The sequence below is a fragment of the Marmota flaviventris genome, chromosome 5, assembly GCF_047511675.1.
Source record: "Marmota flaviventris isolate mMarFla1 chromosome 5, mMarFla1.hap1, whole genome shotgun sequence".
Classification (NCBI taxonomy): Eukaryota; Metazoa; Chordata; class Mammalia; order Rodentia; family Sciuridae; genus Marmota; species Marmota flaviventris.
In genome coordinates, this window is record NC_092502.1 from 67,701,430 (window position 1) to 67,720,525 (window position 19,096).

General features: G+C 35.1%; 1 protein-coding gene and 1 pseudogene across 5 annotated transcripts in view; one reads left to right on the forward strand and one right to left on the reverse strand.

The window, feature by feature from the left end:
* Window positions 1–19,096, forward strand: part of Nr3c1 (nuclear receptor subfamily 3 group C member 1) — a 101,633-nt gene that overhangs the window by 54,299 nt on the left and 28,238 nt on the right. For 4 of the 5 annotated variants that reach the window (XM_071612269.1, XM_071612271.1, XM_071612268.1 and 1 more), the window contains exon 3: window positions 11,582–11,748. In XM_071612269.1, the coding sequence (XP_071468370.1) occupies window positions 11,582–11,748 (167 nt within the window). The remainder of the gene's footprint in view (window positions 1–11,581; window positions 11,749–19,096) is intronic. The other variant, XM_027927548.2, reaches the window with a different exon arrangement.
* Window positions 5,031–5,184, reverse strand: LOC114086689 (U2 spliceosomal RNA; annotated as a pseudogene).

The following is a 19,096-nucleotide window of genomic DNA, read 5'->3' on the forward strand; positions in this document are numbered from 1 at the left end:
TCTCATTATTTGGTTATAAAATGTTTATCAGTTTCAAAGCTTCCAGATTGTATGTTTCCAATCCTGTACTAGTCACTATTTATTCTTTCTTCAAAAAATGCTGCCTGTGCCCTTGTAATTTTTATACTCTGAAAGGTATGTTATAAAACAAAAATCACATAATCACTTGCTTTAAAGTTTCTTTTCCATTCACATATGATTTCTAAAATGTTAGCAAACAACAATTTTGGAAGAAACACAAGTTACTTTTCTAGTGAATGGTCCAAAATGAACCATAGCAATTTGGACTTATTTGGATTCAGAAACACAAAACTTACTTTCTGTTGCTAAATTTGCACAAGTGAAACTATATGGTAGTTTATATTGCTTATTACTGTTTATAATTTAGTTATTAAAAATGTATGTGGACAAATATATGTAAATCAGAATTCATGTGAAATATGTAATGCCTTATAGTACATTGTTTTTTAAGTCTGTTTTGATTACTGTGTGATATACCAAGTCTTTACCAGATTGCAGGAAAATTCTTTGAGAACACACACACTTTTTTTTTTTTTTTAATGTAGGGTAACTGAATGGTAAGTATTGTTGAAATGTGTCAATTTGTTACCCATGATCCTATATTAGGTATCATTTGACCTTAGTTTCTGTGAGATAAAGGATTTCTAATATCTTATAATTGTTATAATTCTAATATTGTTGTATTTTAACCTACCATACAGTAGTTAGAAAGCCAAAAGTTTGTTAATTAAAACTTTGCCTCTTTAATAATACATTCATATTGGGTCCTGGGACTAGTTTTCTAATTGCTGAGTCTTAGTTTCTGCATCTGTCAAATGGGATTGATGGCATCTACTTTCAGAACAGTAATGGGGATTATAGAATATGTCTACCAAGCACCTAATACAGAGACATGCAAAATAAATGGTATAAATGATTATACAGTCAAGTTGAATATATAAATTATGGTACTTAGTGCCCTTTAAATTGAATAACTAGAAATGTTTTGGCTTTATCAATCCATTCAACATTAGTTGGTATGTTAATTTATCTCATAATTTTTTTATTTGATAGTTATAAATCTTATAATGTAGCTAGACACCTCCCTTCTATTTGAGGCCTTAACTGTTAAGCAATTTCCAAAATAGTGCAGAAATACTATCCATATTATATATGCCCAACTATAGGTACTTTAGTAACAATGCATAAAAATTAAATGCATCCCCCAAAATTTTAGGGACTAATACATTTGGTCAAACATGTAGTGTACTTCAAAGCTCCTCTAAGAGCAGAGATGGTATGTTATGAATATACAAAATGTCCCTATTTCCACCTTAATACTTTTGATATATGGTCTCTACTTAATTTAGTATTTTAATAACTTTTAAAGCAATTTTAAATGCCAATATGTTAAGCTAGAATTTAAGTTGACATAATAAGGATTTAAAAATAGAAATAATCTTAGATAATTTTGTATCTATTAATTATTGATCATTTCTATTCCATTGTGATATAAAATATAGTCAGAAAAAGGAAAAGCAGAAATTAGTTTTGATAAGTTTAACTTTGCCTTAAGACTCCTGATGACAATCCTAATCTTTTAAAAACTTCATCAAGCTTTTAATGGCTAATATCCTGCAGGCTCCTTTTCAATCTAATAGTGACCATTGCTAATGTTTTCACTATTGATTAAATATTTTAAATTATTTCCTTAAATTGTTTCAGTGAACATTTAGGAGGCTCTTTTCTCCTTTTATACTAATGTAAATATGAATATAGACAGACTACTCTTCTGCATTTCCTTTTGTTCTTATAAACATCTTTATGAAACTCAGGAACTGGACTAATTGTGTAATATGAGATACACATTATTAGTTTGTGGCACATTTAAAAATTTAGTCAAATGCAGACTGTTTCACAATTTTAAGGCAACTAACTGTTTTTACTTATTTGATCTGCTCTGACAACCCTTACTTAGGCAAAGCTTTAACAAATCATGATTGGAAATAGGGATAGGAAACTTGTTACTACTTTGCTTTGTCAATGAGATATCAACCTTCAGCCCACCAAATAGAAGACATTGTTTCTCAACTTGAAGACCTGGATATACCTCAGCTTCTCAGTTCTGACACTTTGTATCAAACAGAGGAAGTAGAAAAAGGTTAAGAATGTTGATTTTGGCATCAGAAAGTCTGAATCCTGATTTCACTAATTACACCACCTTAGGCATGTCAACTTTTTAAAATCTATTGAAATAGTGCCCACATCACTGGACTATGGAGAGGATTGAATGGGATGATCATATAAAGAATGAGCTCATATAGAAGTGCCTAGTAGTGGCAAGGTAACACTATATTCTGGATATAATCTTTTATTTGTTCCTTTGGGGGGGATTTAACTTTATATAAACACTTAGCACATTAGCTGCTTTACATTGTTTTGATGAAGATATCGTGTATCAATACTCTAAATAAAATAATCATAACATATACTGAACCGTATAGAAGACAGTGGTGGTATGAAGAGGCCCAAGAAATGGGTCCTACCTAAAAGGAGTTAACTGGAAGAAACAGAATACTTCATACATCTAAAGGTCATATAAGATCACTGGTATAAAGTGTGCTACATGGCAATATTTGAGAGAATCGAGAAGCTTATATAAATCAAATACCATGGTAGACAGTTCAGGCTAAGGGAACATATTTAGTAAAAGCTCCCAGGAAATACATTAAACATAGTATGCACTTTGTATATATTTGTAGAATACAGGATCCCTGAAATGATAAACAAATGGTTTGTAGAAAGACATACAAATGGAGAAAGCAAGATGAACCAGATTGTGAACAGTATTGTACTATGTACAGTGAAGAAGCCTCTGAGGTTTTTAATCATGATGGGGAAAGCATTTAGCATGTGGAGTGGAATGTGAAGAGAACAAATTGAGGCTAGGAAATCTTCCTAGGAAATAGTATGAACTATTGCAGTGGTTAGACAAAGGAGCAAGGGAAGACATGCATTAAGAGGTGGCAATCAGAATAGACAGGAAGGAAATGTATATGACAGTGTTATATAGGAGAAATATGTAGAGTATGGGAGTGTTGGAATTGGCACAATCTCTGCGTTTTTAAGCCTGGGTTACTAAGCATAGGAAATAAACTTCAAATCTTTCTTCAAGATTAAAAACAAGTTACTGCCATACTTCAGATAGAAATGAGTAGCATTTCAGGGATATGTGGTATATAGAGATGTAAGAAGACAATAAGCATTGTCTCCAACATGTTTTTGCCTTCTTTGAGGATGTCACATTTCTTGATCGGTATGTGCCAAACCATATATTATTCTTGTATATTTTTAAGAGTGAAGAAGCACCAAATGGAAACAAAAGTAGGTCTTCCTTCATTCTAGAAATAACCATATAAAAGGCATGAAAAAGTTTTTCTACTCATTGCTCTTGCCACACTATTTGCAACTTCAGTGTTCTTCCTTAAACTTCATGCTTCCTAATGCAGGCTGAGTAAACAGAACTGAGAACACACATCCTCAGGAGAGAGTGCTTGAGGTCTTGAGATTTATATTTTCCTCCATCTTTGGCACTCAATTAGAAGAGTGAAGGATTGACACAGCTGTTAGGAACTAAGTTACCTAGCATAATGACCAAAGTAAGGAGTTCTTCTTCTTCTATTGACAAATGAAACACATTAGACTTTAGGAAGCATTGATAAGGTGACCATATTCCCTCATATAAATAGATAGAACAAATGAGCCCTTCATAGTGTATCCTTCCCCACTTTTTCACCCCTAAATCCAACTTTAAATATATGGCCAGCTAATTTGGAGTTTATTGAAACTAAGTCCAGACATAAGTGACAGACCACTGGTGTCTTAGAGGTCTGAAAAAATGCATCTCACCCTTTACTCATCCGTTACTGAAAATTCTTTTGGTCTATTACTGAACAGGCTTTGTTGCTGTAACTCCCTGCTTAAGATAAGTGAGTATAAATAATGAATAGAGCCAGGTTCATACCTGTAATCCCAGTGGTTCAGGAGACTGAGGCAGGAGGATTGCAAGTTCAAAGCCAGCCTCAGCAAAAGCAAGGCTGCTAAGCAACTCGGTGAGACTCTGTCTCTAAATAAAATACAAAATAGGGCTGATGATGTGGTTCAGTGGTTGAGTGCAGGTAAGTTCAATCCCAGGTACCCAAATAAATAAATAAAATATAGGATAATTTGGAGAAATTGTCTTAATCTGTACCTAAAATTGAAACCTCTTTCAGTAAAACGCAAACCAAACAGAATAATCGGTTTTTCTTTGGTCTGCTGAATTAAGTTAAAATGTATTCTGCTCAAATCACATAACAGAAATATTGTGAAAGTCTTCCCATTTTTGTATTTTATTTTAAAACTATTTCACAGCTTATTTTCAAACAAATCAGTAAACCTTTGGCTAAAGCAAAGATAAATGGGAAGTCAGAAATTACAGTCACCCTGGTGTGTGCAACTAAGTATTTACATTTTTCCTAATGAACACAGATAAGAAAAGTGCAGGTGACTTTAATATGTAAAAGCCACCTTTTAGTGCTAGCCCTAAAGGGAAAAATAAAATTAGTGATTCAAGCTAATCCTATCATTGATAACTAGGCCTGGATAGTTCCTAGCCTCGGCTGTGTTTTGAATCTCTCTTTGTCTTTTTAGACTTGTCTTCAATCAAAGACTATTTAGGGCTGCTTCAATAGAGCAGTTGTTCTATTTTTAAAGTGTTTAGAAGGTTCAGAAATGTTTTTGGTCCTCTCTATTTTCCACTGTATGTTGCATAAGGTTTATGCAAAGGTTTCTCAATCTCGACACTACTGACATTTAATACTGGATAATTCTTTGGGGGGTATCCTGTTCATGTAGGATATTCAGTAGCACCCCTGGTCTTTTATCACTAGAAGTCAGAAGCATTTCCCCAGTTGCGGCAACCAAAAGTGTCTCCAGATATTGCCAGGTATCCCCTGGGAAGCAAAACTGCTCCCTGTTGAGCCTATGGTATTTGGTTGAAAACTGACAAACCAGTGAGAATATACCTATTCCATTTGTAGTTGTTAAAAATTAATCTAGTTACAGCAGCTGTGTTTCTAAGATTTTTCCCATGTTAATGCTTGCTTTCTACACTTGATCTTAGCCAAAAGGCCGAGAAGCGATAATGCTTGCTTTCTAAGATAATATCCTTTTTGCTTTTTTTTTTTCAATTGGACTGCTTGCATGCATTGAAAAGTTGATTAAACTTTCTTAAATTGAAGGCTAAGCCAGCCACACTGTTTAAGTTTACAAAAGTTTAGCATATGTCCCTTTTTCTGTGAAGAAACACCTCAAAATTTAATAAGCAATGATGTATCCTTTTGCTAGGTACATTAACATCACCATTTAGAAATAGGGCAATTGAGAATTTAGAAACATTACAACATCACCAAGCTACTACACTGCAGTTACGTTATGAATTCTAGTGTCTGTCTGATTTAGAGTCCTCAATCCAAATTCTCCATAACAGCAATTTGGTTTGCTGAATTAAGTTAAAATGTATTCTGCTCAAATCACATAACAGAAATATTGTCAAAGTCTGTGGACCCCAAGAGTCCCCAACACCTTTTCAGACTATTTTTGTGGTAATATATAGTTTATTTGCTCTTTCACAGATTTGATATTTGCACTGATGGTACAAAAACAAAGAGGAGTAAAGCTGCTGGTGGCGTAGTGTTATAGTACTTTTTGTATCTATTGCCATGAACTCACAGTTAAAACCAAAAATAAATCCCACTTAATTCTGTGAGGAAGTAAAATATTATTAATTCTATTAAATCTCACCACATGCATGCATGTGTCTTTTAATATCTATAAGACAAAAATGGAAAGATGCATAAAACACTAATGCTGCATCTAGCATTTGATGGTTGTCTCAAAGAAAACAATGTAGGATTATTTAAGTTGCACAGGCCACTTTCTGTCATCGAATATTATGAGAGATAAGTTATGGTTTTATATAATCAATGGTGTTGATATTTAGAAGCTCTGCAAAACTCAATAAATTACTGTTTTCCAAATTACTAATGCCTGATACATGTTGAACATCCCTAAATCCAAAAAATCTTGAATCTGAATGCTCCAAAATCCAAAGCTTTTTTAAGCACTGACATGACATTAAAAAATCTTTCAGACTTTGGAATTAGGGATGCTCACCCAATAAAATGTATGCAAACACTCCAAAATCCAAAAGGTCCAATATTTGAAACTCTGTTGGTCACAAGTATTTTGGATAATGCAACAAGAGTTACCATTACTAAAAAATTCCTTGAGATGGCTTCAGATTCCACTTTTAAATATTAACTATTACAAACCTGCATTGCTGAATCTTGGTATAGTATCAAAAAAGAATATCTATAATTACCTGAACTTAAGCTTCTGGATGACCATCCACTCTTCCTGGGCTCACAGAGAAGGCCTATAGCACTTCTCTTTCCTTGGCATCTTCTAGCATGGAAGTGGGGAGGGACTGGGGGGAAAGAAAGAGTATCCCTAAGGTTATTAGTATAGAGACCTACTTGGTGTTTGACAGTCACCAAGTATACACCAGTGCTTTATATGACTAATATTTCATAGTCCACACAACCCCTGCCCCCAAGTGGTACTAATAAGGGAACAGACTCAAAAAAGGCTTAATCAGCTAGCCCTTGTCACACAGCTAGTAGAGCACTGAAGTTGGGATTTGAACCCAGTTTTGTCTATAAGGCTGATTGCCTTCCTAGTAGTTCCATGGCACAGTTGAAAAATAACTCTGCTACTCCTTCCTAGATTAAAGTTTCAAAGTTCACTATCATTTCAAGAATGCATTTTCATGTATCATATGGCTTCTGTACCTTCACAGTGCCTGACATTCAGGCATCAGGAACTGTCTGCTAAATGAATGGGTATAATTTATTTGTACATTTGACGTGCTTCTTATGGTGTATGATTAACTTTCATAATCTATCTATGACTGTTTCACCCATGGTCCACTTTACATCAATTACTTTTCTTGCAAAAAAAAAAAAAACATGTATTTTCTGTCTCTCTTAATTTTAACATAAATTCAGTAACCTAACACATGATTTGCCTTTCTGACTGGGAATCAACAGATATTTTTTCCTACAGCTTTTCACTTAAAAAGAAAGCACCCAGGGTATAGTCAGTTCAAAATGGAACCTCTCAGTATCTTCAAAACGTGTGGAAGAGCTGTAAGCACACACCAAGCAATCAATAACTATTATAGATGATGATGCCCTTAAGACCAGGACATTTTAGCTTTCCCATTCAAAAGGTGTGAAATATTCACTGTTACTATGGTACCTATAATTTCTTTCTTCTGTGGCATCTTATTAAAAGACAACAATTCCATATGGTTTTCCCTAGAGTACTAGTCATTTTGTTGTACCCTAGGCCTTTTAGCAGTATCATAGCAAATAACATTTGCAACTGAATATCATTTTGTACTCATCCATTTCTTCCAATGGTGTTCAGTATAGGCCATCATAGTCCTCATATTTGTGTGACAAAAACTAATTTTTCCATTGATGTTTGTGGTACAGTTGGCAGCTTTCCATGTATTCAATTCTTATCTGATTTAGCCCAGAATGACTGCCTGAAGAAGCTAAAAGCATGAGTGTGGTTCCAGATTATTAGCTACTATAAGAAAGTCCACTTCTTCAATTAGTTTTAATTTTCCCTTCTGATAGCTGTAGCTCAGTTGAGAGGTCTATCCCTGTTTTACGTATCTTATAATTTATGTGATAATTATTTGTGGAATACTGTCCTAGGTTTTAGACTTTGTAATACTTACCTTTCACTTACACAGTGCTTTTATTTGTAAAATTGTTGCACTGAAAGAGAAGAATGAACCATATATTAATTGCCAGCTCAATGTAGAAACTATGTTCTAGACTTTCTATATGTTGTTTTACAATGCACAGATGATGTCTTCACCAGTTTACTGATGAGGAAACTGAGGCTCAAAGTAGTAAAGTCACACAAGCTATGCTGTAGTATAACTAGGATCTGAAACATGTCAGTTTAATTACAAATGAGCAAACACCTGCCATTGCCTGCATGATCTCTTTAAAAAAATTTTTTTTTGGTTATAGATAGACAAATCACTTTCATTTATTTTTATGCAGTGCTGAGGATCGAACCTAGTGCCTCACATGGGCTAGGCAAGCACTCTACCACTGAGCCACAACCCCAGCCCTGTTTGACTTCTTCTAGAGACTGTGACATTCTTTTCACAGGGTCACTCAAAGGATAAATGAGATTGTATTTATGGAAGTGTTCTAAAACTACAAAGTACTACCAAACACTATTTAAAATTGAAACATACACATATATGTGTGTGCACATGTGCTTAACTTGGTGCAGAAAACGTTACAGAATTAACCTTTCATATCTTTAAAACTTTAAACAATTTGCACTTACTTTCCATAAGCTAAATATACAAGCAAATGGTTGGTCCCTAAAAATAGATGTCAGGTGATAGAAATTGGCTGGGCAATAATAACAGCATCTTTAGAACAGAAGCCAGGGAAGTTTTTGCTTCCCCAACACATTGCTGCTCTAGTTCACTCACTCCAGGACCTTCCTACTTCTCTGTAAAACTCTGGCCCAGAGCAACTCCATTAGTCACAAGTTTCCATTAATCTGGGCAGCTTGTGCCAGACCTACAGCAGAGTCACTTCAGGTTATTCTCTTCTATCACAAACTTACTTTTTTAAATTGGTTCTTTTTAGTCATATATGACAATAGAATCCATTTTAATATAATTTAAAAAGCATGGAATGGATCTTGTTCTAATTCAGTCCCCAGTACCACCCCTAGTCCTGTCACTTGCTCCTTTCCCTTTATTCTAACTATGGGTAACTGGCAGAAAGATCAATATTTTTTAATTAATTTCTTATAGATGTACATGATGGTGAGATTCACTGTGATTTATTCATATATGTACATAGGAATGTTATGTCAAATTTATTCCACTGTCCTTCCTTATCCCTACCTTCTCCCTTCCCTTCATTCACCTTTGTCTCTTCCACTAATCTTCTCTTTTTATTTTTATCTCTTCCACTTTTTGTGGGTTAGCTTTCACATATTAGAGAAAACATTTGACCTTTGGCTTTGGGGGACTGGATTATTTCACTTAGCTTAATAGTCTCTTCTCCAGATCCATCCACTTAACCAGCAAATGTCATAAAGTCACTCTTATTTATGGCTGAGCAATACTCCATTGTGTACAGATACCACATTTTCTTTACCCATTCATCTGCTGAAGGGAACCTAGGTTGGCTCCTTAGCTTAGCTGTTGTGAATTGTACAGCTATAAATATTGATGTGGCTCCATTACTGTAGTAATATACCAACTAGGGGGAAAACTGGATCAAATAATGGTTCTATTCCTAGTTTTTGTTTGTTTGTGTGTTTTAAGGAATCTAAATACTGCTTTCCAGAGTGATTATACCAAATTGTAGTCCCACCAACAATGTATGAATGTGCCCTTTTCCCTTCAATATGTAGTCAGGTTCACTCATTCAAATCTAGCAAGGAATCAATACCTTGTGATAAGGAAGCATGCAAGAATTCTTCTTGACAATGTTCAGAGAACAATGTGAAACCCTGGGGCCTATTCCCAGAATTGGGGTGGTAGGAATGCTGTCCAACTGAAAAAGCCTCTTAGATAAGCAGACAGTTGACAAAATACAGGAAGTTTGAGGACCGAATTTAGAGAAAGCTTGAGTTTAATGACTCAATTACTCAATATTTTAACACAAATGATTGATCACTTTATAATTATTACTGTTTACCTGATAAATATAATTTTAACCAGGTTGATAGCTGAAAACAAGCCCTTAATAGTATGCTCTCTGAATTACTTAAAGCATCCCTGTATTTGTAATTTAGTTCTGTTATTGGCTGAATTAAACAAACACATGAATTTTTAAAGAATGAAAAAGAGACAACTTCTTCCCCATCTAAGTTTATACCTAAATGTCATCTCTTTTTGAGACCAAACATATTAAGCAAAGTTCAAAAACAGGTAATGGTATGTTTGTGACATTTCTTGTGATAACACACTTTAATAAGTCCAAAATCAAAATGGGTTGCTACCATTTATATTTTTGAAAAATTTGCTTGAGAATGCATAACCAAATAAAGAATGGGCAGTCTCTAATTATAAGCAGAAGTCTAGAAATTCTTTTAGTTACATAAGTCAGCATGTGAGATGAAAATTCCTTAGGAAGATAAAAATTGGAAACCATTGTACATTTAATGTGAAATCCAATAGTTAATTTTCCCTCCAGCATTAAAACGATCAGTTTTGTTGCTTGGGGAGTAAGGGGAGGGGAGAGGGTATGGGGATGGGAAGAAGGGTGGAATGAGATGGACATTATTAACCTGTATACATGTATAATTATACTACCAGTGTGACTCTGCACCATGTTCAGCCAGGGAAAGAAGTTGTGCTCCATTTGTGTACAATGTATCTAAATGCATTCTACTGCCATGTATAACTAATTAGAACAAATTTTTAAAAATAGAAATTTTTTAGAAAAAGAAAATACATGTTTATAAACAATTAAGGCAAAATGCTAAGATTTGGGGAATATAGGTAAAAAAAAGTACATACCCATTGTACTGCTTTCAACTTTTTTGAGAGTTTTAAATTTTTAAAGAAAAATAATGTATCTTTTAAATGCTAGTAAACACTAGGCCTGTGTGATAAGAAGTTTGCAAAGTGAAAAGTAAAACCTGATTTAAAAAAAAAATAGATTCACATTTTTCATCTTTTTCTTATGGGTATTTTTATTGAGAGCAGAGGGCAGAATGGTCCTCTGTGTTGAAAGTCTAGTGCTTTTTCTAGTAATACTGTAAACCCAATAGGAAAGTTATAAGATAAAGCTTCTGGATTAGTCTTTTCTAAGTCGTAAGAAACTGTGGTTTTAACTAGGATGACATTGGAAGTGACACATGTAGGACCAAACCCTAAGATGGTAAGAAATTTTTACTCTAGTAGAAGAGATAGGTAGTATTGTAAAGAGACTCTTAAATTTAGAAGTATACTTGTATAAGACCTCAAAATTAATAAATAAAAGATTAATGTCCTAAATAAAAGGGTAGTAAGGATTGTTTTTAAGAGTGATGAAAAAGTACGCTCTGTCTTGATGGTTGTGGTAGTTACATGACTTACCCATTTAATAAAACTTGTAAATTATACACTTAGAAAATGGTAGATGTCATTGTTTATGACACCTTATTAAAGTGATTGTAAAAATTCTAAGTGAAATTTATATCGAAAACTAAAATTGCTGAATGAACTGCAACCTCACTATTCTTCAAAAAATAATTATATTTCAATATAATGTTACTTCAGTATATTTAGATAGGATATTTTAATGCCTGCTAATACAAGAAGCCAGAGTTCAGTGTGAACCTGCTGATATGGAGTGAGAAGCTACAAGAAATATATTCTGACATCGCTTTAACAGTCATCACAATTAAATCACAAATGTTTTTCCTCTTCCTTTAGCCCTGGAATGAGACCAGATGTAAGCTCCCCTCCATCTAGCTCCTCAACAGCAACGGGACCACCTCCCAAACTCTGCCTGGTGTGCTCTGATGAAGCTTCAGGATGTCATTACGGGGTCTTGACATGTGGAAGCTGTAAAGTATTCTTCAAAAGAGCAGTGGAAGGTAGTGTGTGTTTTGAAGAGTTTTATTTTTCCTCTATGTGATTCCTATTTCTCAAAGTGGAGTTTCAAATTTCCATTATATATAAAGCTCACTAAGGCTAGACATCAGTAATGAAGGAAAGTCTTCCAATGGAAAGGAGATACTTTTAAAAAACAAACAAAACTAAGATAGAAAAGTATACGTTGAAGGGCGGGAGTTAGGTTAGAGGCTAAAAGTAACACTGTAAGAAGGTGCTGTATGTGAAATGATGATATAAAGTTTGGGCAGTAAGATATGTTAATGATATTAAAATTGTGTGCTTTCATTCCCCATAAGCTAGTAGGTTTCAAAGACAGAAACTATACTTGTGCAGCAAAAATGAGTAATAGGAAATGTTGGGGGGGAGGGGGCATTTCTTGTTTTCTGTTAAGTTAGGGCACCATGTTAAGTGGTATAAATGCCAGTAAGAGAGGAGGTCAAGTCGGGCATAGTGGCATGGCTCAGGAGGCTGAGGCAGGAGGATCTGGAATTCAAAGCCAGCCTCAGCAACTTCGAGGCACTAAGCAACTCAGTGAGTCCCTGTCTCTAAATGAGAGAGAGAGAGAGAGAGGAGTTCAGTCTACTGAAGTGAAAGATGAACCTACCATTCTACCATTTGAAAACAAAGATTAAAGATTAGGAAGAGGGTGTGATAAACTGGTTGAAAAGATCAGAAAAAAAAATGTATTTTTAAGAGGTTATTTCACTATATAAATGTTTTATTAATATAAACTTATTCTTAAAATAGATTTAGATTGCTGACAGGGGCTGTAGTATTTTCTCCTTGAAGAAGAAGAAAGTCAGCCAGGTACCCAGGTGTGGTGATGTATGCCTATAATCCCAGTGATTCAGGAGCTGAGGAAAGGGAATCACAAATTCAAGATTCAAGGCCAGCCTAAGCAACTTAGTGAGGCCCTGTCTCAAAATAAAAACTAAAAAAAGCCTGGGGATGTAGTTTAGTGGTAAAGCACCCCGTGGGTTCAATCCCCAGCACTAGAGCAGTATACAGGGAGAGAGACTTTTAACATTTTGCCAATGAATCCACTTCAAAAAAAAAAAACAAACAAACTAATAATCCTATAATTTAGTTATTTGTAAAGCAACCTGGAGGTTGTGTGACCTGAATGGAATAACTAAAGCTCTGAGTATGCTAGTTCTTAAAGAAATTATTATTATTATTATTATTATTATTATTATTATTTGATTGGTGTTTGCATATCCTTGAGTTACATGAGTCATTTTGTTTGGATTACTTTTTAATACATTAGCAAACTATAAAATTGCTCATGTCCCCACCTAGACCAGAAGGATGCAAAAGTAAAAACCACCATTGCTTAGTGTGATGCCCTTAACAATGAATGTTATTTAACACATACCCCAAAAAGGGAAGTATCTTCTTGACCTCAAATTGTTACTTTATACAGCACTCTCTTAAGTATAAAATATTTCTATGATATAAAGTCATCGATATTATTAATAATGCTGTGTATAAAATTAACAAAATGATTTTCAGAAGTGAAATTCAGAATGAGGCAATGGGGCCTTAAAAACTGGGATTAAACAGAGATGTCTCCAAACAATGTCTTATCCTCAATAGTACACTGAGCATTAAAATAGTACATTAATAGCATTAAAAATATTTTTCACTTACTATTCTTTGAAAAAGGGCTACAAATTTCAAATGCCTACAGGGACTGTGTGTCACTCTGGCCAAATATATTTGTGGGAAGGAGGGCAGGACTGATATATTAGGGAGGGCACAGGTGCCTTACCTATAACCATCGAAATGCAATAAACTCAGAAAACAAAGCTTCCCAACCTCCCAAATCAACACCATGGCAGGCCATATGCCCTCTGTGCTTAATCCTTACTTTAAAATTAAATTCTTAATACTTATTTTTAGGTAAAAGTTGCTGTTTTCCTCCTTTATTTATATTAATCCTTTATTTGGATTTTAATAACATTCTTGAAAACCCTTTCCAGCACTAAAATTCTGTAATAATTTGATACTCTCTCTCATAGCATTCTTCTCTTTATCCTGTCAAGACACAATGAAAATATGCTTTAAAGTTGAGATAATTTCACGTGTGGAGCATGCCTGAAATCCCAGCGACGCAGGAGGATCACAAGTTTGAGGCTAGCCTCAGCAACTTAGTGAGGCCCTAAGCAACACAGGGAGACTCTGTCTCTAATAAAATATAAAAAGGGCTGGGGATGTGGCTCAATGTTTAAGCACCCTTGGGTTCAATCCCTGGTACCAATAAATAAATAAAGCTGAGATACATAATTTGGTGGGATTTCTTAATTATAAACATATAGCTTTATATGATTAGCATCACACATTTAGCACTCCATTTTTAATACCTGCTAAAAACTATAGGTTTTTTCCTAAAATTGGTGAGGTATAATTAATACCCATTTAACTATTAGGAAATCTGCAGAGAAGTTTTACATATTTATTTTCCATGCAACTCAGATCAAGGATAGGTATTTTGTCTTTTTTGTTGTTTGTTTTTTAGTATTAAGGGAGCTGCTTTTCTGTACATAAAAAAGAAAAAGTAGCCCCATTTCTTTTTATGCATACTAGATCCAAGATCTTTTTCCTCCCAAGGCCCTTTTTCGTATACTTCCTTTGCCCAGAAGTGCATGTAATCTTTGTTAGTAGGTCATAAAGGTGGTATAGTAAGTTAAGAGTTGGTGATACCTATGTGTCAAGTAAGTAATATGTTACAAATATATTTTATTAATGGCTCTGTGAGTTCTTAGATCCTGCTATCATCTGAATTTGTGAGTTTAAGTGACAAAAGTGGGATTAAATAGATGTCTCCAAACAATGTCTTATCCTCAATAGTACAATGACCCTCTAAACTGTACAGGATAAACTCTTCATCTGGCAGTTTACGATGTAGTTAGACATTAACTAGATGAGTGCTCACAATGAGCTAGGCTCTAAGAATAATCTACATAGTTACTTCTAACCCTCACTGAAGCCCAGCAAGGGAGGTACTAATTTTCCAATTTTACATATGAGGGACAAAACTCTGAAAAGTTAGTAAATGTTACTGAGATCACACAGCTAGCAAACAGTACTGGGACTGAGATAAACAGCTCCTTGGCACCCTATCAGTATACTTTCAACAATATACCTCTAATCCTCAGATACTTCAAACAGGGCATATACAACCTGCATGTTCTATATGCCCTTTGCTGTGTTTCCCATTTCCTCTACCATTTTGATGATCTTGTTCATGTTCATCATCACTGTTCTTCTTGGTTACCTTTAAAAAAAAACTTAAAGTTTGTTGTTTATAAAATGAATAAATTATCATTCCTGCTGTATTAGTAATCTATTGCTCATAAAAAATAATCCTTAAAGTTAATAGCTTATAGCAACGTTAACTATGTCACACAAACTCTAGGAATCTGTAAGCATAACTGGGTGGTCCCAGAACTCTCATGAGTTACATTCAGGCTATTGGTGGGGGTTACAGTCATCTAAAAGCTTGTCTGAAACTGAAGGACCCACTTCCAAACACTTTTACATGGGTTTTGGCAGGAAGCTTCAGCTCCTTTACATATGAGGTGGCCTTCTCTAGGGCTGCTCTCTAATGTAGCAGCTGCCTTCCACTAGAATGAATTATTAGACATTGGTCACAGAGGCCAATCCTCTACCATAAGAAGGGACTACACAGAGTATGAATACCAAGAAATAAGATCACTGAGGGCCATCTTGGAGACTGGCTACAACACCTACCATAAATGGAAAATCAGAATCACTTGCCAAAAATAGATTTTAACCATAAAAATAAGAATCACATAAACAACAATGTTAAGAAATCTCAGATGACCTAAAGGCTTTTCACTTTACATCTTAAGGGATTTGCCAAGTGGTAGAAAACAAAGAACTCCAAAAGGAGATACCTCATTGTCTTAAAGGGATTGACAGAAAATGACTATTAGTGTTATATGGCTTGTGAAATAGTGAACACTATTTGAACTTTGTTTTATAGGTAAGGAACAGACTTGCCCAAATTCATCAGGGGAATTGTACTTTTCTAAGATTCTTTTTTTTTTTTTTATTGTTGGTTGTTCAAAACATTACATAGTTCTTGATATATCATCTTTCACACTTTGCTTCAAGTGGGTTATGAACTCCCATTTTTAGCCCATATACAGATTGCAGAATCACATCAATTACACATCCATTGATTTACATATTGCCATACTAGTGACTGTCGTGTTCTGCTACCTTTCCTATCCTCTACTATCCCCCCTCCCCTCCCCTCCCCTCCCCTCTTCTCTCTCTAACCCCTCTACTGACCTTCATTTCTCCCCCTTGTATTATTTTTCCCTTTCCCCTCATTTCCTCTTGTATGTTCTTTTGTATAACCCTGAGGGTCTCCTTCCATTTCCATGCAATTTCCCTTCTCTCTCCCTTTCCCTCCCACCTCTCATCTCTGTTTAATGTTAATCTTCTTCTCATGCTCTTCGTCCCTACTCTGTTCTTAGTTACTCTCCTTATATCAAAGAAGACATTTGGCATTTGTTTTTTAGGGATTGGCTAGCTTCACTTAGCATAATCTGCTCTAATGCCATCCATTTCCCTGCAAACTCTATGATTTTGTCATTTTTTAATGCAGAGTAATACTCCATTGTGTATAAATGCCACATTTTTTTAATCCATTCGTCTATTGAAGGGCATCTGGGTTGGTTCCACAGTCTTGCTATTGTGAATTGAGCTGCTATGAACATCGATGTAGCAGTGTCCCTGTAGCATGCTCTTTTTAGGTCTTTAGGGAATAGACCAAGAAGGGGAATAGCTGGGTCAAATGGTGGCTCCATTCCCAGCTTTCCAAGAAATCTCCATACTGCTTTCCAAATTGGCTGCACCAATTTGCAGTCCCACCAGCAATGTACAAGTGTACCCTTTTCCCCACATCCTCGCCAGCACTTGTTGTTGTTTGACTTCATAATGGCTGCCAATCTTACTGGAGTGAGATGGTATCTTAGGGTGGTTTTGATTTGCATTTCTCTAACTGCTAGAGATGGTGAGCATTTTTTCATGTACTTGTTGATTGATTGTATGTCCTCCTCTGAGAAGTGTCTGTTCAGGTCCTTGGCCCATTTGTTGATTGGGTTGTTTGTTATCTTATTGTCTAATTTTTGGAGTTCTTTGTATACTCTGGATATTAGGGCTCTATCTGAAGTGTGAGGAGTAAAGATTTGTTCCCAGGATGTAGGCTCTCTATTTACCTCTCTTATTGTTTCTTTAGCTGAGAAAAAACTTTTTAGTTTGAGTAAGTCCCATTTGTTGATTCTAGTTATTAACTTTTGTGCTATGGGTGTTCTATTGAGGAATTTGGAGCCCGACCCCACAGTATGTACATCGTAGCCAACTTTTTCTTCTATCAGACGGCGTGTCTCTGATTTGATATCAAGCTCCTTGATCCATTTTGAATTCACTTTTGTGCATGGCGAGAGAAAGGGATTCAGTTTCATTTTGTTGCATATGGATTTCCAGTTTTCCCAGCACCATTTGTTGAAGATGCTATCCTTCCTCCATTGCATGCTTTTAGCCCCTTTATCAAATAGATGTAGTTTTGTGGATTGGTTTCTGTGTCCTCTATTCTGTACCATTGGTCCACCCGCCTGTTTTGGTACCAGTACCATGCTGTTTTTGTTACTATTGCTCTGTAGTATAGTTTGAAGTCTGGTATCACTATACCGCCTGATTCACACTTCCAGCTTAGCATTGTTTTTGCTATTCTGGGTCTTTTATTTTTCCATATGAATTTCATGATTGCTTTCTCTATTTCTACAAGAAATGTCGTTGGGATTTTGATTGGCATTGCATTAAACATATAGAGAACTTTTGGTAATATCGCCATTTTGATGATGTTAGTTCTGCCTATCCACGAACAGGGTATATTTTTCCATCTTCTAAGATCTTCTTCTATTTCTCTCTTTAGGGTTCTGTAGTTTTCATTGTATAAGTCTTTCACCTCTTTTGTTAGGTTGATTCCCAAGTATTTTATTTTTTTTGAAGATATTGTGAATGGAGTGGTTGTCCTCATTTCCATTTCAGAGGATTTGTCCCTGATATACAGGAATGCCTTTGATTTATGCGTGTTGATTTTATATCCTGCCACTTTGCTGAATTCATTTATTAGCTCTAATAGTTTCTTTGTAGAGCCTTTTGGGTCTGCTAGGTATAGAATCATATCATCTGCAAATAGTGATAATTTAAGTTCTTCTTTTCCTATTTTTATGCCTTTAATTTCTTTCGTCTGTCTAATTGCTCTGGCCAGCGTTTCGAGAACTATGTTGAACAGAAGTGGTGAAAGAGGGCATCCCTGTCTTGTTTCAGATTTTAGAGGGAATGCCTTCAATTTTTCTCCATTCAGAATGATGCTAGCCTGAGGCTTAGCATAGATTGCTTTTACAATATTGAGGTATGTTCCTGTTATCCCTAGTTTTTCTAGAGTTTTGAACATAAAGGGATGCTGTACTTTGTCGAATGCTTTTTCCGCATCTATCGAGATGATCATATGGTTCTTATTTTTAAGTCTATTGATGTGGTGAATAACATTTATTGATTTCCGTATATTGAACCAGCCTTGCATCGCAGGGATGAATCCTACTTGATCATGATGCACAATTTTTTTGATATGTTTTTGTATCCGATTCGCCAGAATTTTATTGAGGATTTTTGCATCTAGGTTCATTAGAGATATTGGTCTGAAGTTTTCTTTCTTTGAAGTGTCTTTGTCTGGTTTAGGTATCAGGGTGATGTTGGCCTCGTAGAATGAATTTGGAAGTTCTCCCTCTTTTTCTATTTCCTGAAGTAGCTTGAAAAGTATTGGTGTTAGTTCCTCTTTAAAGGTTTTGTAAAATTCTGCTGTATACCCATCCAGTCCTGGGCTTTTCTTAGTTGGTAGTCTTTTGATGGTTTCTTCTATTTCCTCGATTGATATTGGTCTGTTTAGGTTGTCTATATCCTCCTGACTCAATCTGGGCAGATCATATGACTTAAGAAATTTATCTATGCCTTCACTATCTTCTAATTTATTGGAGTATAAGGATTCAAAATAATTTTTGATTATCTTTTGTATTTCTGAAGTGTCTGTTGTGATATTGCCTTTTTCATCCCGTATGCTAGTAATTTGAGTTCTCTCTCTTCTTCTCTTCGCTAGCATGGCTAAGGGTCTGTCGATTTTGTTTATTTTTTCAAAGAACCAACTTTTAGTTTTGTCAATTTTTTCAGTTGTTTCTTTTGTTTCGATTTCATTAATTTCAGCTCTGATTTTAATTATTTCTTGCCTTCTACTTCTTT